Here is a 19,556-nt window from a genome sequence, read left to right as displayed (position 1 = left end):
GTTCCACTATACAAGAAGACACAACATGAATATACCGCAGTCTCCCAAAACACGCACCTCGCACAACATACACACAACACACCGCATACATGGGAGGCCGTCCTTACATGACCATAGCTGTTAATAGGACGTTAATTAATCAAACAAACAAAAGTAATTTAGGAATTAATAACAAAACTGTTCATTATGTAGAACGTCATTATTTTTATGTCAATAGTAGTCACAGAGTAATGCTCTGACGTCAACAACGGTGAGTTAAAAGTGATTATATGTTTGATATTAAATAGTGAAACTGAATACATCTTCGAAACACGGGCTGATGTTGAAAGAAAATCATGTACAAATTAAAATTAAATCATTATCGATGTAGAAAACAAATCGCCACCTGTTTCTATAGTTTAATATCATATCAAATGTGTATTTAATTGTATATCAAGGCAAATTGTCATAGCTTTCCTTGAAAACCAAACATTCTTGAAAGCATTCTAAAAAAGTTACAAACGATAAAAAGAACGTATCTTTTAGGTATTCTACTCTACATATGATATTACTTATCACATACTGCAAACATCGGATTTTGGCAATTATACAGTGCTGCATATCTGCTAAATGATTACCCGTGTCTTGGGGAGTATGTAATTTATGTGATAAGCCATTAATAGGGGATATTGCAGAACCCTATAAAGTTTGCTCAATTCCCCTTTATATCGGAGTTCTATCAAAATATGTCCAGTAATTTAGGAGGTGTTCGACAGACAGACGCACAAACCGATTCCAGAATAACCCCCACCTTAACTTCGTACTGAGAGACACTTTTATGACGAAATTAATTATTAATGGTGTCAAACCATATGTAATCATGTTTCACCTTTCCGTTCCAGACCTTTTTGATCCAGAAAATATTTCGAATAAGAAGAAATCACAGTTGAATTTGCAAAACATTGTGCGTATATCCTCATTTAGTCAGCAGAAATCTACTCTCGTGGTGTTAGAACAGGAAATCTGTTAACTGGCATGTAAATTAATTTCTTTCATACCTAAGGATGTAATACTGGCTAGTCTAGGGTAATACACTCATGTCGCCTGAGGCTGTATTGCATGGCTACCCCTGCAATAAAGCCTCGTTACGTCATGGTATCATCAAAATTACTATTTCCTCGGTAAAATTTTAACATTTTTGTTCACAAACTTGACTGTATTTACTATAATAGATGGAAACGACGGAATTTGTGTTGATAAATCACATAATTCTTCATGTTTGGAAAATTGACTTGCAGTTGTGGTTTTCTTCGAATTTATTTCAAAATGGCGGGATATTATAGTTGCAAAATTGTTATAAAACGTCGAGGTATGAAAGAAAAATACTCTTTCATATGTGGATATGAAGGATAGGGATATTTTACCCTCGGGATCACAAAATGTTGCAAAACACTCGGCAAGCCTCGGGTTTTATTACATTTTGTGACCGTCGGGTAGAATATCCCTATCCTTCATATTCACATATGAAAGAGTCTTATAATACAAATAGTATCGGGATATTATTGCAGGCTGAACTTTGATCTATATTATTGCAGGCTGAACTTTGATCTGAAATTTCAATGTCAATATAGTTTTTCTCTTTTTCATTTGTCCATACTCACGTTTTGAGGGATAAAGAATGTTGATGATATAAGAAACATATAAAAGTACAATGGTATTTGTGTCTTAGTGAAGACATTCGGTAACATAACTGAACTCAAAAGAAGTCAGTGATATGCTAATTTCATATATAAGAACTAATGGTAAAATTATGACATGGCGTTAGTTGAAGGTTTTTATCCGGTTGCTGCGGCTTCCATCCATCACCAAATTCAAACGCGTCCTGCTAATAGTTGTAAAAAAAGTAAACCAACGTTTGTCATATATTTACAAAATATTGGAAAATTTTAGAATATGATAACGTTCACATTATTACATTGTGTTACTATGAGATATTATTCGCTCCTGTCGTATATCAATTGAATTTATCCGAGTACTGAGAATGTCATCCACTAGCCCAAATCTGGAACCTCCTGATTAACCCTTTGTGTAAACATGCCGGCAAACAAAATTACACCAAAATGTTACATGTTTTTAAGACATTTTTTTGTTGATGACGTATATATCTTATCTTGAGCGTCAAAGAAAGTAAATCTCTTCCTGTTCCAAGAAGACTCACATAATGATTTTTTTTCGAAATATGATTGGTCAAAATTCCAACCACACAAAATTAAATAAAGGAAGTATAATGTCAATGCTGACTATATGACACTGATGTATTGTGAAATACCTCGTGAACAAAGCAAGTTTTAAGCCAAACAGTACAATGGAAAACGATTGTTTGTTTGTTTGTTTACATTAACGTTCAATTAACAACAAGGGTAATGTAAAGACGACCTTCCATGTATGCGGTGTGCTGCGTGTATGTGAGTGTGTTTTGGAAGGCTGCGGTATGTTCTTGTTGTGTTTTTTGTATAGTGGAACTCTTGTCCTTTTTACAGTACTATATCACTGAAGCATGCTGCTGAAAACACCAAGTAACACTTTGTTTAATTAATTAACGTCCTATTAACAGCTATGGTCCTATAAACAGCTAAGGACGGCCTCCCGTGTATGCGGTGTGATGCGTGTATGTTGTGCGAGGTTCTTTTTTGTGAGACTGCGGTTAATTCATGTTGTGTCTTCTTGTAAAGTGGAACTGTTGTCCTTTTTATAGTGCTGTTTTTTAGGTCATCTGACCCGAAGGGTCAGGATGACCTATAGTCATCATGCTTCGTCCGTCGTCGTGCGCCGTGCGCCGTCCGCCGTGCGCCGTCCGCCGTCCGTAAACTTTTCACATTTCAATCTTCTTCTCAAGTTTGACCAGTGGGATTAAGCTGAAACTTACATGAAATGATCCTGACATGGTCCCGACAAAGTGTTGTTATTTTTCGGGTCGATCCGAAATCCAAGATGGCCGCCACAGCCGCCATCTTGAAAACATATTTTGAACTTCTTCTCAAGTTCTACCAGTGCGATTTGGCTGAGACTTGCATGAAATGATCCTGACATGGTCCCGACAAAGTGTTGTTATTTTTCGGGTCGATCCGAAATTCAAGATGGCCGCCACAGCCGCCATCTTGAAAACACATTTTGAACTTCTTCTCAAGTTATACCAGTGCGATGTTGGCTGAAAAATTGCATGAAATGATCAGACATGGTTCTTACCGTCTCAAGTGTTGTTATTTTTCGGGCTCGAATCCGAAGAATATCCAAGATCGCCGACACAGCCGTCATTTTGAAAAACACATTTTTCTTGAAAATGAACACTGAAGCATGCCGCCGAAGACACCAAGCAACACACCCCACCCGGTCACATTATACTGACAACGGGCGAACCAGTCGTCCCACTCTCCGTGGTGGCCGAGTGGTTAAGATGTCCCGACATATTACCACAAGCCCTCCACCTCTGGGATGCGGGTTCGAATCCCATGTCGGGCAGTTGCCACGTACTGACCGCTGACCGGTGGTTTTTCTCCGGGTACTCCGGCTTTCCTCCACCAACAAACCTGGCACGTCCTTACATGACCCTGGCTGTTAATGAGACGTAAAACTAAACAAACCAAACCACTCTCCGTTTGCTGAGCACAACCCACCCGTTAACATTATAATGACAACGGGCGAACCAGTCATTCCATCCACTCCTTTTATGCTGAACGTTAATTACATCATTTCAGTTACAGCCTGCCGTAGAATTACAAATCTTAAAACTACTGGAACAGATCCTGTATATAATGTATGATACAGCTACTACACAAATCGAGAATGTTAATATAATGTTATCTTCAAATAATTAGAAACAACCCGCACAAAATAATCATACGTAGCTGAAAAACCCATTGTATACATTTTCGTGTCTAATTTACAAACAATATCATTTGTTGACTGAGCGAGGCGACATTATACGACATTTCGATGACCTTGGTCATAAAGGTAAAAAAATGTAAATTTGATGACCATAAAAGAATTTTTATGAACCAGTACTTTAAACAAAGCATTGTGAAATCGTTAATACAAAATAGGAAAAACTCGACAACCTGGCTTAATACGAACTCTTCAGTCAATGTGGTCGGTAAAATGGATTTGAAGTCCTGTGAACAGCTCAGTTCATTTATTTCATTTTTGTGTAGTCTTTATGGCTTATTCAACACGTAATCAACCTCTCAGTTTATAACGAAAATGAGCAAGTCGAATCGAGTATATGTTCTAATCCAGTATTTCCAAGAGAAGATCACTATAAACAGAAATGAACCCGAAATATTCCCTGAGGAGGAAGCACTCTTCACTGCATCCACGAGATCTAACTTACAATTCTTAAGTGTAGCCTTCAATGTAAATCCAGTAGCGATAGCAAAAAAAATGACTAAATATCGATGAGCTATTCAAGAGGCAAATGCGGTCACTATTTAGAAATGCAAAATGAAATAGTGGATTCAGTAGGGAAAGGGAAAAGTGATAAATGCTTTATCTGACTAAATATTGCCGAGAGATTCTAGTGTCAAATACAGTCATTATCCAGAAATCCAAAATTCAAACGTGGGGTTTTGAAGTAAAAGGGCAAATGGATTAAGTGCAATACTGAAGAATCTTAAAATTACTATCCAGAAATAAAAAAAATGAAAATGTGTAATTGGGTAGGAAAAGAGAAAAGGGTAAATATTTTGTCTGACTTGAATGAAGAAAGGAACGGGAAAAGGGAAAAAACATATGTTGAAGAACTACGAAATATGCATACATGTTTACCATGTGAAAAAAGAACATGGAGTTGAAATAAAATCACGTTGTGTAAAATTCATACGTCATAGCACAAATACACACACCTACGGTTTGATAACCTATAGAACCGGACTGTATTGCTATCTATAAAATACAAAGACATGGAAACGATCATCTGGGAAGGCACGACATGGGGTTTCGTCCCATATAAACCATATGTACTGTCACGTGTGTGAGGGTCAGTTTGGGATCACGTGTAGGTGCGATAAAGATAAATTGGTAACGACAGACGTCCAAAAGCAATCTTCAAATTTCTTCAAAAAAGGTAAGCATCATGACAATGATATGTTTGATTTCTTTTCCTGTAAAAAGGTTTACTTAGCTTCCAAGTTTTCGTGTCAATGTGGATTCTTTGAAATATTTGCTAGTGTTACCAGTTTGAATATACAGCTGGATATGTTGTATTAATGACGTTTATGATGGAAAGAAACAGATCTGCGTGGTCAGCATGGAACACAAAGTTAAGGATATAGTGTTATATACGTTTCATCATCCTGTATTCTTTGATACGTCTACCCTGTTATAAGGCCCAACCACATGCTTGTATATGCTTGATTTGGTATATTAGACTTAAGGTCCAATTAATAACCAGTGTCATTTAAGGACGACCCCCATGTGTGTAATGTGTTGCGATATTTTTGGGAGGCTGTTGTATATTCCGGCTATGTTTCTTGTAATAGTAAATCTCCTGTCCTGTCCTTTTTATAGTACTATATCATTTAAGTTTAAGAAAATCACATCTTTCAATATTTATAGCCTGTAAAACGCAAACCCTGACAAGATAAGAAACGTCCAAGGTGTTTTTAATGGTATTAACTTGTCACCAAGCAAACTGAAAAGTTCGATCTTTGAGTCTTGATTTGAGCCGGTCAAGACTTTTATTTCTGGCCATAACCATACTGAAGTCTGTAAAATGGAGTGTGTTTAAAGTCACAATATCCGTATCTATCCGATTTTTTTATGATCTAGAAGAATTGTGACAAGAATCTTGTTGTTAATCATGCTGAGACAAGATTAACTCGAAGTCAAGATGAGTTATAATGATTCGAAAACTTCGATAAAAAATCAAATAATTATTGGATATTGCTGAGTTGCTCCCACTTTACAAACAAGCCGAAGTTAGCCGACATTGTATCGTCGTTGCTGAGAACACCATGTGGCCACCAGAGCTACGTAACGTCTTTCCAAACTCTTCCGAGAACGGATCATGAACTTTCCGAATCCCGTTCGGCAACAATCGTAACTTCTAATCCTAGTAACGACCAGTTTGATGTAAAGGCTTGTCAACAGGCATCGATTTTCACCAACTGCTGTACCTAAGTTTTTAAGAATTCATTATAAACATTATATGATATAAGTTAATTTCAACTAACATCTACAAATATAACAATATCTGGGTCGAATCTAACTTGGCTTTTTGCTGCAAGTTACGTTTAGTGTGGCTTTAACTCTCGATATTTCGGATTAGAATATTTCGTAACGTTCTGTTATCAACAGATAAGATCATTTCGTTGTGTTTTCTTTTAGTAATGGGGTTCAATGATCCGTATTCCCACTGAAATAAGATATTGCACAACGTTGAAACTAATTTTAAAAAGGTTGTTGTAATAATATGGAATAAATCATCAAACAACTTCATAGATATTGTAATCTTTTGCATGTTTCAGATGCTCCGAATCGTTCTTCTTTTGGCGGTATTAACAGGTAACGTACTTCATAGAATAATTCATTAGGTAATACGTCCGGTGATGGGATCTTATTCTCAACATAAATCTAAACTTTGTCCATGTTGGAAATGTAGTTTGCAAAAGGACTACGCTCAATCATCTTTGATTAACCCATCAGAAATATGTGTGTTCTAAAACGAAGGAAAATAGACTTCCATTGATTCTTATATAACATACAATATATTTAACCAGAGAGAGGACTCCTGTAGGTATTCGTTAGGCCATCTTCTTTCTTTTTATTTGTCTCTACATGAATTGGAATTAAAATAGACCAGATCATTTATCACCAAAATTCAATTAACGAAAGTATGCTTCCGAAGTGGACATACTATGATATTTCTGTATAGATTACTAAAGAATGTATTCATAAACCACTCCCAAGAAACGCCATCTTACGCCATATAAACGTCCATAGTGAGTTTTGTTAATCAATATGTGTAATTTAGTCATGATTTCACATACATTATTGCAGTGGTTGTCAACGCCTATCGCAGAGTATGTTACCATTCCAACTGGTCACAATATAGAAACAAACCAGCGAAGTTCTTCCCGGAGAACATCGATCCCAGTCTCTGTTCCCATATTGTATACGCATTCGCTACCCTCAACGGAAATCACCTTAAAGCCTATGAATGGAACGACGAGAGCACGCCGTGGTCAAAGGGCATGTACGTGAAGACACCTAATACCTAGTATATGCTTTCCGGGGTCAACATATATATCTGTATGTCAAAGTGTCTTTAAAGAGAAATGTTTAAAGTTTAGTAATATCATGCTTTTCGTCATTTCAATTCCTATGATCACTTTAGGAACAATGCCATTGTAAAGACATGAATGTTTATGTGAGTTAGTCAGGAAGTTTATTCATAGTGGAGTCACTCAAGTAATATTTAGGAGACTTCTTTCCCCTATTTTCACATTCACGTAAAAGAAAGTAAGAATTAAAATCATTTGTGACTTTCATGTTGCCCCCCTCTTTTTGTTTGTGTTTTAATATATTTTTCAATGATATGGTTCATTTTAATATGTCTCTTTTGCTTTTAATGAGATAGACAATATAATGAGCTTAGTGATACGAGTTACACTGGTTTTGTAACGTGAATTAACTTGTGAAACAGTAGTAGACAATATAATGAGCTTAGTGATACGAGTTACACTGGTTTTGTAACGTGAATTAACTTGTGAAACAGTAGTAGACAATATAATGAGCTTAGTGATACGAGTTACACTGGTTTTGTAACGTGAATTAACTTGTGAAACAGTAGTTGATTACATATGGAAGTGCTAGCTGACATATCCACACCTTTGCTGTAATTCTATTATCAGGTACGAACGTTTTAACGACCTAAAGAAAACAAATCCTACCTTAAAGACCATACTTGCGGTAGGTGGGTGGAGTATGGGTACGGCGCCCTTTACCAGAATGGCAGCTACGGATGCAAATCGACGTGATTTCGCCACCGATGCAGTCACATTCCTGAGAACACACAACTTCGACGGCCTTGACCTGGATTGGGAGTACCCAGCCAATAGAGGGGGTCCTCCACAGGACAAACAGAATTTCGTTGAACTTGTCAAGGTCAGTAGTCGCATATATTATCATAGGGTTGCAAGAGTTATCAGGATATTTTTATTTCCACAAGTTGACTAGAGCTACTTTTTATCAAACAGAGCATACAGAGTTCAATATATACATTATCAGTTTACTAGCAAACATCTGGTTGTCAGATTTTGATATGCTAGTATTGTTGAATGTATATTCCCTAAATATATAATGCCTTATATATCCCTTGTCAAAATTGTCTTCTTCTAACAGCATAAGTTCAGCGAGTTGCAAAGTAGTGTTTGTCTAGTTGATATCTCCTCTAAATAAGAAATATAACAAACGTTAAATCCGTCTTTACTTTCTTTTTTTTTCATCAATATTACCTTTGTCCCTATATATCTATTATAAAGTCGAAACAAAACCTATCATGTGAAAATACTGATAAGATAAATGAACACGAATCTCGCAAAAAAATGTTTCAGTAATCACAAAGCGCTATTTTTACAGATTATACGTCAGACCTAATAATAAAACGCTATTTTATAAATTATACGTCAGACCTAATAATAAAACGCTTTTTTACAGATTATACGTCAGACCTAATAATAAAACGCTTTTTTACAGATTATACGTCAGACCTAATAATAAAACGCTTTTTTACAGATTATACGTCAGACCTAATAATAAAACGCTTTTTTACAGATTATACGTCAGACCTAATAATAAAACGCTATTTTATAGATTATACGTCAGACCTAATAATAAAACGCTTTTTTACAGATTATACGTCAGACCTAATAATAAAACGCTTTTTTACAGATTATACGTCAGACCTAATAATAAAACGCTATTTTATAGATTATACGTCAGACCTAATAATAAAACGCTTTTTTACAGATTATACGTCAGACCTAATAATAAAACGCTTTTTTACAGATTATACGTCAGACCTAATAATAAAACGCTTTTTTACAGATTATACGTCAGACCTAATAATAAAACGCTATTTTATAGATTATACGTCAGACCTAATAATAAAACGCTATTTTTATAGATTATACGTCAGACCTAATAATAAAACGCTTTTTTACAGATTATACGTCAACGTCAGACCTAATAATAAAACGCTTTTTTACAGATTATACGTCAGACCTAATAATAAAACGCTTTTTTACAGATTATACGTCAGACCTAATAATAAAACGCTATTTTATAGATTATACGTCAGACCTAATAATAAAACGCTTTTTTACAGATTATACGTCAGACCTAATAATAAAACGCTTTTTTACAGATTATACGTCAGACCTAATAATAAAACGCTTTTTTACAGATTATACGTCAGACCTAATAATAAAACGCTTTTTTTAAGATTATACGTCAGACCTAATAATAAAACGCCTTTTTTACAGATTATACGTCAGATAACCTAATAATAAAACGCTTTTTTATTTATACGTCAGACCTAATAATAAAACGCTTTTTTACAGATTATACGTCAGACCTAATAATAAAACGCTTTTTTACAGATTATACGTCAGACCTAATAATAAAACGCTTTTTTACAGATTATACGTCAGACCTAATAATAAAACGCTATTTTATACAGATTATACGTCAGACCTAAATAATAAAACACTTTTTTACGCCTTTTAAGATTTCTCATACGCTCGGACCTAATAATAAAATGCTTTTTATTTTATAGATTAATATTTTATAGATTATACGTCAGACCTAATAATAAAACGCTTTTTTATAGATTATACGTCAGACCTAATAATAAAACGCTTTTTTACAGATTATACGTCATAACTAATAATAAAACGCTTTTTTAACAGATTATACTCATAACTAATAATAAAACGCTTTTTTATAGATTATACGACAGGCCAAATAATAAAACGCTATTTTACAGATTATACTTCAGGCCTAATAATTAAACGCTATTTTACAGATTATACTTCAGGCCTAATATATAATCGCTATTTAACAAACTATACAAAAAACCTAATAATAAAACGCTATTTTACAGATTATAAAACATGCCTAATAATTAAACGCTGTTTGAAAGATTATGCGTCATACCTAATAATAAAACGCTATTTTACCGATTATACGTCAGGCCTAATAATAAAACGCTATTTTACCGATTATACGTCAGACCTAATAATAAAGCGCTATTTTACAGATTACATGTCAGGTCTAAAATAAATCGCTATTTTACAGATTATACGAAAGGCCTAATAATAAAATGCTATTTTACGTCATACCTAATAATAAAGCGCTATTTTACAGATTATATGTCAGGCCTAAAATAAAACGCTTTTTTACAGATTATACGTCAGGCCTAATAATAAAATGCTATTTTACGTCATACCTAATAATACAATGTTATTTTACAGATTATACGTCAGACCTTTGATGCCGACGCCGCCGCGTCTGGTAAGAATCGATTGATATTGTCGGCTGCTGTAGGTGCAGGCAAGACCAAGATCGACACGGGTTATGACATTCCTCAAATAATCAAGTACGTTATGAGATAATGTATAAGAAATCAAGTATGTAACATGATAATACATCAACAATCAAGTACCTTACAATATAATATATAAACAATCAAGTACGATTTAAGATAATATATCACCAATAAAGTACGTTACAAGATAATATATCAACAATCAAGTACGTTAAAGATGCTACATCGCCAACAGAGCATAAACGATGCTCATTATTCGAACAATAATTGGTGTTTAATCGTGCATAAATACATGTATGTCTACTTAACGCAACAATTAATATGAAATAATTGGTTTTGCTTTTGGTGCATGCGCAATCAATAATCAATTCCATACAGGACATATTGCCACGGATTTTTTTCGGGATTTTTTTTAAATTTTTTTAATTTCAACAAATTTTATTGCAAATAATATGCAAATGGATTTGGCAACAGGCAAAGCCTATATTAGCCATCTCCAAACAAATCCGGTATAGTACAATTATCAACAAAATATTTTAACATTTAACATTACATTATGAATGAATATTATTATTAGTGTATCTCCCCAATCTATCATAGTAGAAAAATCTAAAAAAATCTTTTAGTTTCAGATATATATTCTGATATGCATTGCAATAAATATGTATTTTTTCTTCATCACAATTGTCACAGCCATGCAGTAGAGTTTTTGCGTTAAAATGCGAGTGGGGGATATTAGAGTTATGTATTTTGGTTCTGAGTGATGATCTTTGTTCATTAAATAAAGGACATATGAAAAGATAGTGTTCGGCTGTTTCATTACCAAGGCCACAAGAACAAATTGGAGAATCTCTCAAATGATCGCGAAATAGGTCAGAATTTAGATTGCTAGAGGAATTTCTGAGCTGGCACAGAGTAATATTTATAATTCGAGAACCTTTGTTTATAAAGGTATTTGTTATATCAGGTTCCATTTTACTAATAATGTTAAAAAGGAGTGTTTTAAATTGTGCAACAGTATTAACATTCGATAAGTCAAAGTTTAAAGCGAAAGAATTAAATTCTCTAAAGGTACTTGGAAAAAAACTAGTATAGTAACTTGCAGTTCTGCACATAGGAATATTAAAATATCTTGTCATCCTTAGTGGATATCTCTCATTTTCAGGCTGATATAAAAATGGTTGTACAATTTCAATCAAATGCTGTGGAGCAAATCCACGGAGTATCTTAAACATAAGAAAAGTTAGTGTTTTTGACGCCGATCCGAAAGAGATTCCCAAGCTAGTTCTTTATAAAGTATATCATGGGAGGTACCTCTGCGCAATCCCGTTATAATCCTAGCGGCTTCTAAGTGGACAGACTCTAACAGAAGTTTACATTGTTCAGTACAGTTATCCCATAAAACATCAGCATATTCTAAAATAGGTAAAATATAACTTTTATAAATGTTTAAAAGAGTTTTACGTGACACTCTTTTTTTAATGCTTTTAAAATATTTATCCTTTTAAATGCTTTCTGGTATACATAATCTATGTGGTGAGTCCATTTACAGTCGTCAGAAAGTAGAACTCCTAAATGTCTATGTGTGCTAGCTGTATGAACCGTGTTATTGTCAAAATATATATCGGGATGAATGACGTTTCGTTTCCTTGAAAATATTAATGATTCAGTTTTAGTGGGGTTAAACTTTATGTCCCATTTCAGAGCCCAGGTACTTATATTCGAAAGATTTTTTTTTCGGGATGCAATTAATTATCTTCATTTTTTCCCGTCTGTTCCTATTTTTGATAGCGAAAAAATGTCATTTGTCAGTGATGGAGCATGTTTAAGAATATATAAACAACCTCTCATTAATCTGAGAATTGATTCGGTTTTTTCCACTTAGATATCTAGATATGATCAACCTGATGTCGTATGACCTTCACGGAGCGTTCGAAGACCACACTGGTCACAACAGTCCACTTAAGGCAGGCCCCATGGATATTGGAAATGACGCAACCCTGAATCTGGTAAGATCCCATCAACAGTAGAACATGTACGTGACATAATTGACATTTTAAGGGCATATAAATCATATATAAGATAATTTCGGGGTTTTCATACGCCCTATTCTTAAACAGCTGGAAACTGCAATTCTAACTGAATACTGCAGGACTGCACCTGCTGTCCTCATTGTGTGTTCGTAAAAGGCGACTAAATTTAGGATGTTATCTTTTCTATTCATCCTAACTGACTTACCTTTTACTAACGTCTCACTTAACACCGCCTTACTTTTATTGTTTGGTGCTCACACCTGTGAGGAAGGTTCCGGGTTCTTATCCCTGTCCGAGACACACAAACACGCATCAATACCTCACATAAGCAACATATCGCATACATAGGAGGCCGTTCTTACAGTGATAACCGTGTCTGTACAATATAACACCGTTTGTTTTGAATTAAAACTGCACATAGTACAATCTGATAGAATGAAGATGTTCAATAAGGAGTTGGGTATTTCCCGAGAAATTCAAGAAGGCCGCAATAACCTGTGAAGAAAATCGGTCGATGCCAATGACATTTGTTCACTAGAACCTTTTGAAGATACTGCGTACACTGATGATGAAAGCATTTAGGAATGTTTGGTGTCACTTAGTCATTTACTGCAGCTAATGTTCACCTTAGCGGAAGCGGGCCCTTCTAATGAATGCCACTTTTTATTTCTTTCCTATTGATATTAAAAAAGTACAGTAATTACATTTTTTCCATGTGCATGTTTTTTTTCCAAAGGAATGGGCCGCCCTCGAATATACAAAGAGAGGAGTACCGAAGAGCATGCTCAACGTTGGGATGGCTCTATACGGCCGCTCGTTTACACTGAAGGACCCTAACAATAACGGTGTTAATGCTCCAGCCCGGGGAGCTGGTAATGCTGGACGCTATACGAATGAGGCAGGCTTCCTAGCCTATTATGAGGTAAGAAATATGGCTATTATTATTTTGTCAATTCGATAATGATATGTATTAGTATCTATTTCATACGAAACGTACGAGTCTTACATTTTACGTGCCTTGCCGCGGTAATATTCAAATTTCAGGACGAGTTTCACAATATATGTATCTTTTAACCTTCAGATTTGTCAAATGATCCCAACATCTCAGAAACACATAATACAAGGTCAAGAGGTTCCCTACATCGTCCAGGGTGACCAATGGGTGGGCTACGATGACCAGGACAGTCTCCGTAAAAAGGTAGGTAATGTTCACATGGATACGAGTCATTTGAAGATGTGAAAAAAAAGTCTTTACTATATCATGATTTATATAATGTTATGAAAACGATACTGAAGTAATATAACTACATTACATTTCCGCTATCACATGAATGCATAGCGAATATATACCATAGTCTCCCAAAACCATATCGAATACAGAAAAGAACATCCTTAAATGGTTTCTGATATTGAAAGGACGGACGGGAAGCAGAATAAAACTAACCAAATCAACGTATTAATTTTGCAATAACACAACACTTGATAACGAAGATTCAATCTGAACAACATCTTATGATCAATGACTGTCATTACTGAATTTCTTGTTTTAGGTAGATTTCGTTAAGCAGGAACAGTTTGGTGGTATTATGGTTTGGGATCTTGCTATAGACGATTTCATTGGATCGTGTGGACAAGGAAAGTATCCCCTCCTGAACGCTATCAATGACGAGTTGACAAGGTCTGGGTCAGGAGTAAGCCACAATAAGTAAGTCAGGATGAAGTATTCAAAACCTTAGTTATTCAGTTTGTTTGTTTGTTTGATTTATTAACGTCCTATTAACAGCTATGGTCATGTAAGGACGGCCTCCCATGTATGCGTAGTATTGCGTGTATGTTGTGCGAGGTGCGTGTTTTGGGAGACTGCGGTATATTCGTGTTGTGTCTTCTTGTATAGTGGAACTATTGCCCTTTTTATAGTGCTATAACACTGAAGCATGCCGCCGAAGACACCAAGCAACACACCCACCCGGTCACATTATACTGACAACGGGCCAACCAGTCGTCCAACTCCCTGTATGCTGAGCGCTAAGCAGGAGCAGAAACTATCACTTTTATAGACTTTGGTGTGTCTCGGCCAGGGGACAGAACCCAGAGCCTTCCTCACAGGGGCGAACGCTCAACTCAAGGCCAAAAGTGAGGCGATGCCAAGGGAGGCATTAGGAAAGATAAAGTCAGTTAGGAAGAAGAGAAAATATATGATCCTAAATTTAGTCGCCTTTTACGATCATGCAATAGGGGCAGCAGGTACAATTCTAACGCCCTACCTGCAGGGCCATTAGTTATTCATTCTGAATTTTAGTCAGTTATTCATTCTGAATTTTAGTCAGAATGATGTAATTATTACCGGGTAAGTTATGGTGGTGTAAATGCGGAATAAGTCATGATCAGGTTATCAAAAACGCAAGTAAATCAGAATAACGTTATTAATACAATAGCAATACGTTATTAAAACGTTACATTATAACATAAAATCGTCGTAAAAACCGCTTTTAATTGGTCGACTGAACCTAGCTACATCCAATCAAATTTTGAAAGCAATTTTGACGCGAGGTCCGCCAAGGCACTGTGCACACACTATAATATAATTATATAATAATATAATGTAATATATATTACGGTCATTAAAGATGGCTGCCGGCGAAATCGGTAAGTTTCGGTTTTGGGCTGATTTTGGTGATTTAAGATGACGTTGAAAGTTTTCCTTTGCTCTTCTAAGGAAGGGTTTAATCTGCTGTATTTGAAAATCATATCGTTTTACACCGTAATATATATTATGGTCACCAGTGTGTACACAATGCAATGGTTCAGTATCGTAGCTGTCCACTCTGATTCATATACCAGTATTTTACAAAAAGTTCTTATCTAACGTTTACGCGATTGATTTTCACAATAGAAAAGTTGACTCTTAAGCTCTCTTCCAAATGTTTTTAATGAAATACAAAAAACGTTTAAGCAAAAATAAGCTCGTACGAGTTATCTTTCTAATTATTATATAATTATTGCCCTCTCCGAGAAATTACCATTCAGAGCACCTTAAATTTCTTCCATTAAGCTCATCAATTTTAAGAATACTAGCATTAGTCCACAGACATCAGCACCCGTTACCACTCAGCCTGTAGTTACAACTCAAGCACCTGTTCGTACCACAAGAGTGACGACAAATGCTCCTGTCCATGTCACTCATGTCCCACAAACAACATCCGGTAAGTCAAAAACAACATCTTGTAAGTCAAAAACAATTTTTGTTTGTTTGTTTGTTTGATTAATTAACGTCCTATTAACAGCTATGGTCATGTAACTTGTAAGGACGGCCTCCCATGTATGTGGTCTGTTGCGTGTATGTTGTGCGAGGTGCGTGTCTTGGGAGACTGTGGTATATTCATGTTGTGTCTTCTTGTATAGTGGAACTATTGCCCTTTTTAAAGTGCTATATCACTGAAGCATGCCGCCGAAGACACCAAGCAACACACCTCACCCGGTCACATTATACTGACAACGGGTGAACCAGTCGTCCCACTCCCGTTATGCTGAGCGCTAAGCAGGAGTAGAAACTACCACTTTTATAGACTTTGGTGTGTCTCGGCCAGGGGACAGAACCCAGAGCCTTCCTCACAGGGGCGAACGCTCAACTCAAGGCCAAAAGTGAGGCGGTGCCAAGGGAGGCATTAGGAAAGATAAAGTCATTAAGAAAGAAGAGAAAAGATAAGGTCCTAAATTTAGTCGCCTTTTACGATCATGCAATAGGGGCAGCAGGTACAATTCTAACGCCCTACCTGCAGGGCCAACATCCGATATGTCACTCAAGTCGTATACACATTTCATGAATTTGATATAATGGTTTCATCACACAAAAACATTATGTGAAGATGCATTTTCATTAATGATGAAACAACTAAAAACAAGTATTGATAATTTTGCTGTTTACCTTCTTACAGCTCATCACACAGTTTCACCTTCAAGCAACTTCAAATGTACAGGACGAAATCCTAGTTTTTACCCCAACCCGACCGATTGCTCCAAATACTTTATCTGTGCCGGTGGATCAGCGTTTGAGGTGGCATGTACATCCGGGCTTTTATTTAATCCGTCCTCTTCATTCTGTGATTGGCCAAGAAACGTACACTGCAGCGTAAGTCAGTCACCTTCTTCTCAGCCCCCGGCAGTAACACAGAATCCAGTCCAGGCCACCGCTTCTGTCACCATCGGACCAGTCACTTACATGCCTCTGCAAACCCCACAACCAGGTATAAATACGCCACAACCAACACATGCTCCAGCTGCGACCAGCGCTCCAGGTAAGTGTATGTCAGGTAACTATACCAGCAGACATCAAGCAATTCTTTTTAGTCCACTGCTGGAAACTGGAAAGGGACTTTAGTGTTTGGTTTCGGATTTGGTTTCCAGATGACTTGAGTATTAATGGATGGATTTTGATCAAACTTCACACAATGATAGCATATGGGAGAATACAGCTTGGGATTGAATCTGGGGTCAAAAAGTCAACAACAAAGGTCACTATTACTAAAAATGAATTGTTTAAAATCATTCACAGTCTCCAAAAACACGCCCCTCGCACAACATACTTGCAACACACCGCATACATGGTAGGCCGTCCTTACATGGCCATAGCTGTAAATATGACGTTAATTAATCAAACAAACAAACGTTTCCAGACGATAACTTTGGGAAAAAATCAACGCATTTTGATCAAACTTCACACAATGGTAGCATATGAGAAATTACAGCTTGGGATTGAATTTGGGGTCAAAAGGTCAACTACAAAGGTCACTTACAAAAAAATTGACCTTTTTAACAACAAATTCAAACCCAAGGTATGTTACCATTAAATTCCGTTGATGTGTTCTCAAGGTATCATTTGGACACTGAAATTTGTGAAACAATCTTTATTTCACAAATTTCAGTGTCCGAATGATAACTTGGGAACATATCAACGGAATTTGTTCAAACTTCATACAATGGTAACATAGGAGATAATATAGCTTGGGTTTGTATTTGGGGTCAAAAGGTCAACTACAAAGGTCACTACTACTAAAAAAAAATTCACAAAATTTACAAACATGTTCTGTCTAAAATTATTTTTCATATCCATTGATGTTTACTGATAATTTCAAAACATTCTTGATAGTTAGATATACCTTGGTGAAATTTCACTATTGCATTGTATCCCACGTATGGTTGACTCTTTCATATGTGGATATGAAATATTGGGATAAAGATTTTATTTTTCATTAAAGCAAATGTCAACATAAACAACAGTTTTTGCTCCGGGAAAATCAATGGGTACTTCCTTGATCCACAAGACTGCCAGTACTTCTACCAGTGTTCCTTTGGACTAGCTTTTCGCCAGCCCTGCCCCCCAGGACTGAGCTTCAACGTTAAACTTGATGCTTGTGACTTCCGAATGAATGTGCCAAGTTGCGCCAGCAGTGTGGGCTAAGATGCAGTTTTCTGTTTTATACTAATAAAGTTTCTTATAACGGATCATTGTTTTATATTATATTTGTTTTGGGTATCTATGTGTCCGTTAATTCATATGACTTTGACCGAATGGTAAGTGAATGGATGAATCGGAAGGGAAATCGTCATATACTGTTCCTCAAAAGTTGTTATTATATCATATAACATCATGTTGACTGACGGAAATGCTTGCAATTCCTACTCAATTTTTTCAACAAATCTTAAAAGAAGTATATATGCGAAATGTATATTAAAATTAACTGGATAACTAAAGTTTTTGCGTGAAAAAGCAATGGAGCAATATATTGTGGAAAAGCAAGGATTAAAAGGTATTGTGTGGTATACGTAATTTCTTGTATAAAGTTTTCGCACCAGATACTTATATTACTAATATAGCTATCTTAATCAATTTTTTGTTGTTATGTATTGATAGTGTTGTAACTTTTTTTGATTTTCTATAATTTATTATATATACATATACATTATTTTACATATTTTTCAAATATGGAACTTTGTTGATGTCGTATTACTTGTTCCTATTGTCGCATAGATCCCCCAACAATGAAACACTGATGGGATTTAAATTGAAGCCGCAAGTACCGAAAGCCATGTAATAAACTTTTCTTGGTCAATCCTTTCTAATATTGGTCTTCAATAGAAGTTTGATGATCACATACATTTATACGTGTTTTCAAGAAATAAACACTTGCCGTGTAATAGTTTTTACGGTTGATAGAAGATACCTTAAACGTATGTTTACATAACGTGTTTGAGTAACTTACAATTAACTACATACCCATGTGATTAATATAGTGTTTATGTTGATCTTGATATATAAACAAATAAATACGTAGTCACATTTTTGTGTTAAATTTTCCTAGCGACAAATATACCAAAATATGACCACATACAAAATATCCAAATTTAAGGTATTCTAACAGGGTCGTATAACACCATAGTATGTATTTTTCGACAAAAGTTAAAAGCATTTGGCCCTGCAGGTAGGGCGTTAGAATTGTACCTGCTGCCCCTATTGCATGATCGTATAAGGCGACTAAGTTTAGGATCTTATCTTTTCTCTTCTTCCTAGCTGACTTTATCTTTCCTAATGCCTCCCTTGGCACCGCCTCACTTTTGGCCTTGAGTTGAGCGTTCGCCCCTGTGAGGAAGGCTCTGGGTTCTGTCCCCTGGCCGAGACACACCAAAGTCTATAAAAAAGTGGTAGTTTCTGCTCCTGCTTAGCGTTCAGTATACAGGGAGTGGGACGACTGGTTCGCCCGTTGTCAGTATAATGTGACCGGGTGGTGTGTGTTGCTTGGTGTCTTCGGCGGCATGCTTCAGTGATATAGCACTATAAACAGGGCAACAGTTCCACTATACAAGAAGACACAACACGAACATACCGCAGTCTCCCAGTACACTCACCTCGCACAACATACACGCAACACTCCGCATACATGAGA

At 36.0% G+C, this 19,556-nt stretch overlaps 1 protein-coding gene across 1 annotated transcript; it reads left to right on the top strand.

Annotated features, from left to right (window-relative positions):
* Nucleotides 1-4,940: 4,940 nt before the first annotated feature.
* LOC138323779 (chitotriosidase-1-like) lies at nt 4,941-18,117 on the top strand. The gene is made up of 12 exons (XM_069268616.1): nt 4,941-5,098; nt 6,501-6,537; nt 7,033-7,228; nt 7,887-8,139; nt 10,509-10,633; nt 12,468-12,591; nt 13,352-13,537; nt 13,697-13,817; nt 14,170-14,320; nt 15,697-15,818; nt 16,551-16,910; nt 17,871-18,117. The coding sequence occupies exons 2-12, from the start codon at nt 6,501-6,503 to the stop codon at nt 18,071-18,073; spliced, it is 1,878 nt and encodes a 625-aa protein (XP_069124717.1). The 5' UTR covers nt 4,941-5,098; the 3' UTR covers nt 18,074-18,117.
* The last annotated feature ends 1,439 nt before the right edge of the window (nt 18,118-19,556 follow it).

Source organism: Argopecten irradians, chromosome 5, assembly GCF_041381155.1.
Source record: "Argopecten irradians isolate NY chromosome 5, Ai_NY, whole genome shotgun sequence".
NCBI lineage: Eukaryota > Metazoa > Mollusca > Bivalvia > Pectinida > Pectinidae > Argopecten > Argopecten irradians.
The sequence above is the reverse complement of the archived record's forward strand: the minus strand, read 5'-3'. Positions and strand labels throughout refer to the sequence as shown.

Coding starts and splice junctions, on each gene's coding strand:
- LOC138323779 (XM_069268616.1), top strand. CDS start 6,501: ATGCTCCGAATCGTTCTTCTTTTGGCGGTATTAACAG. Junction 7,229..7,886: donor ACGCCGTGGTCAAAGGGCAT/GTACGTGAAGAC, acceptor TTCTATTATCAG/GTACGAACGTTTTAACGACC. Junction 16,911..17,870: donor AGCTGCGACCAGCGCTCCAG/GTAAGTGTATGT, acceptor TTTTCATTAAAG/CAAATGTCAACATAAACAAC.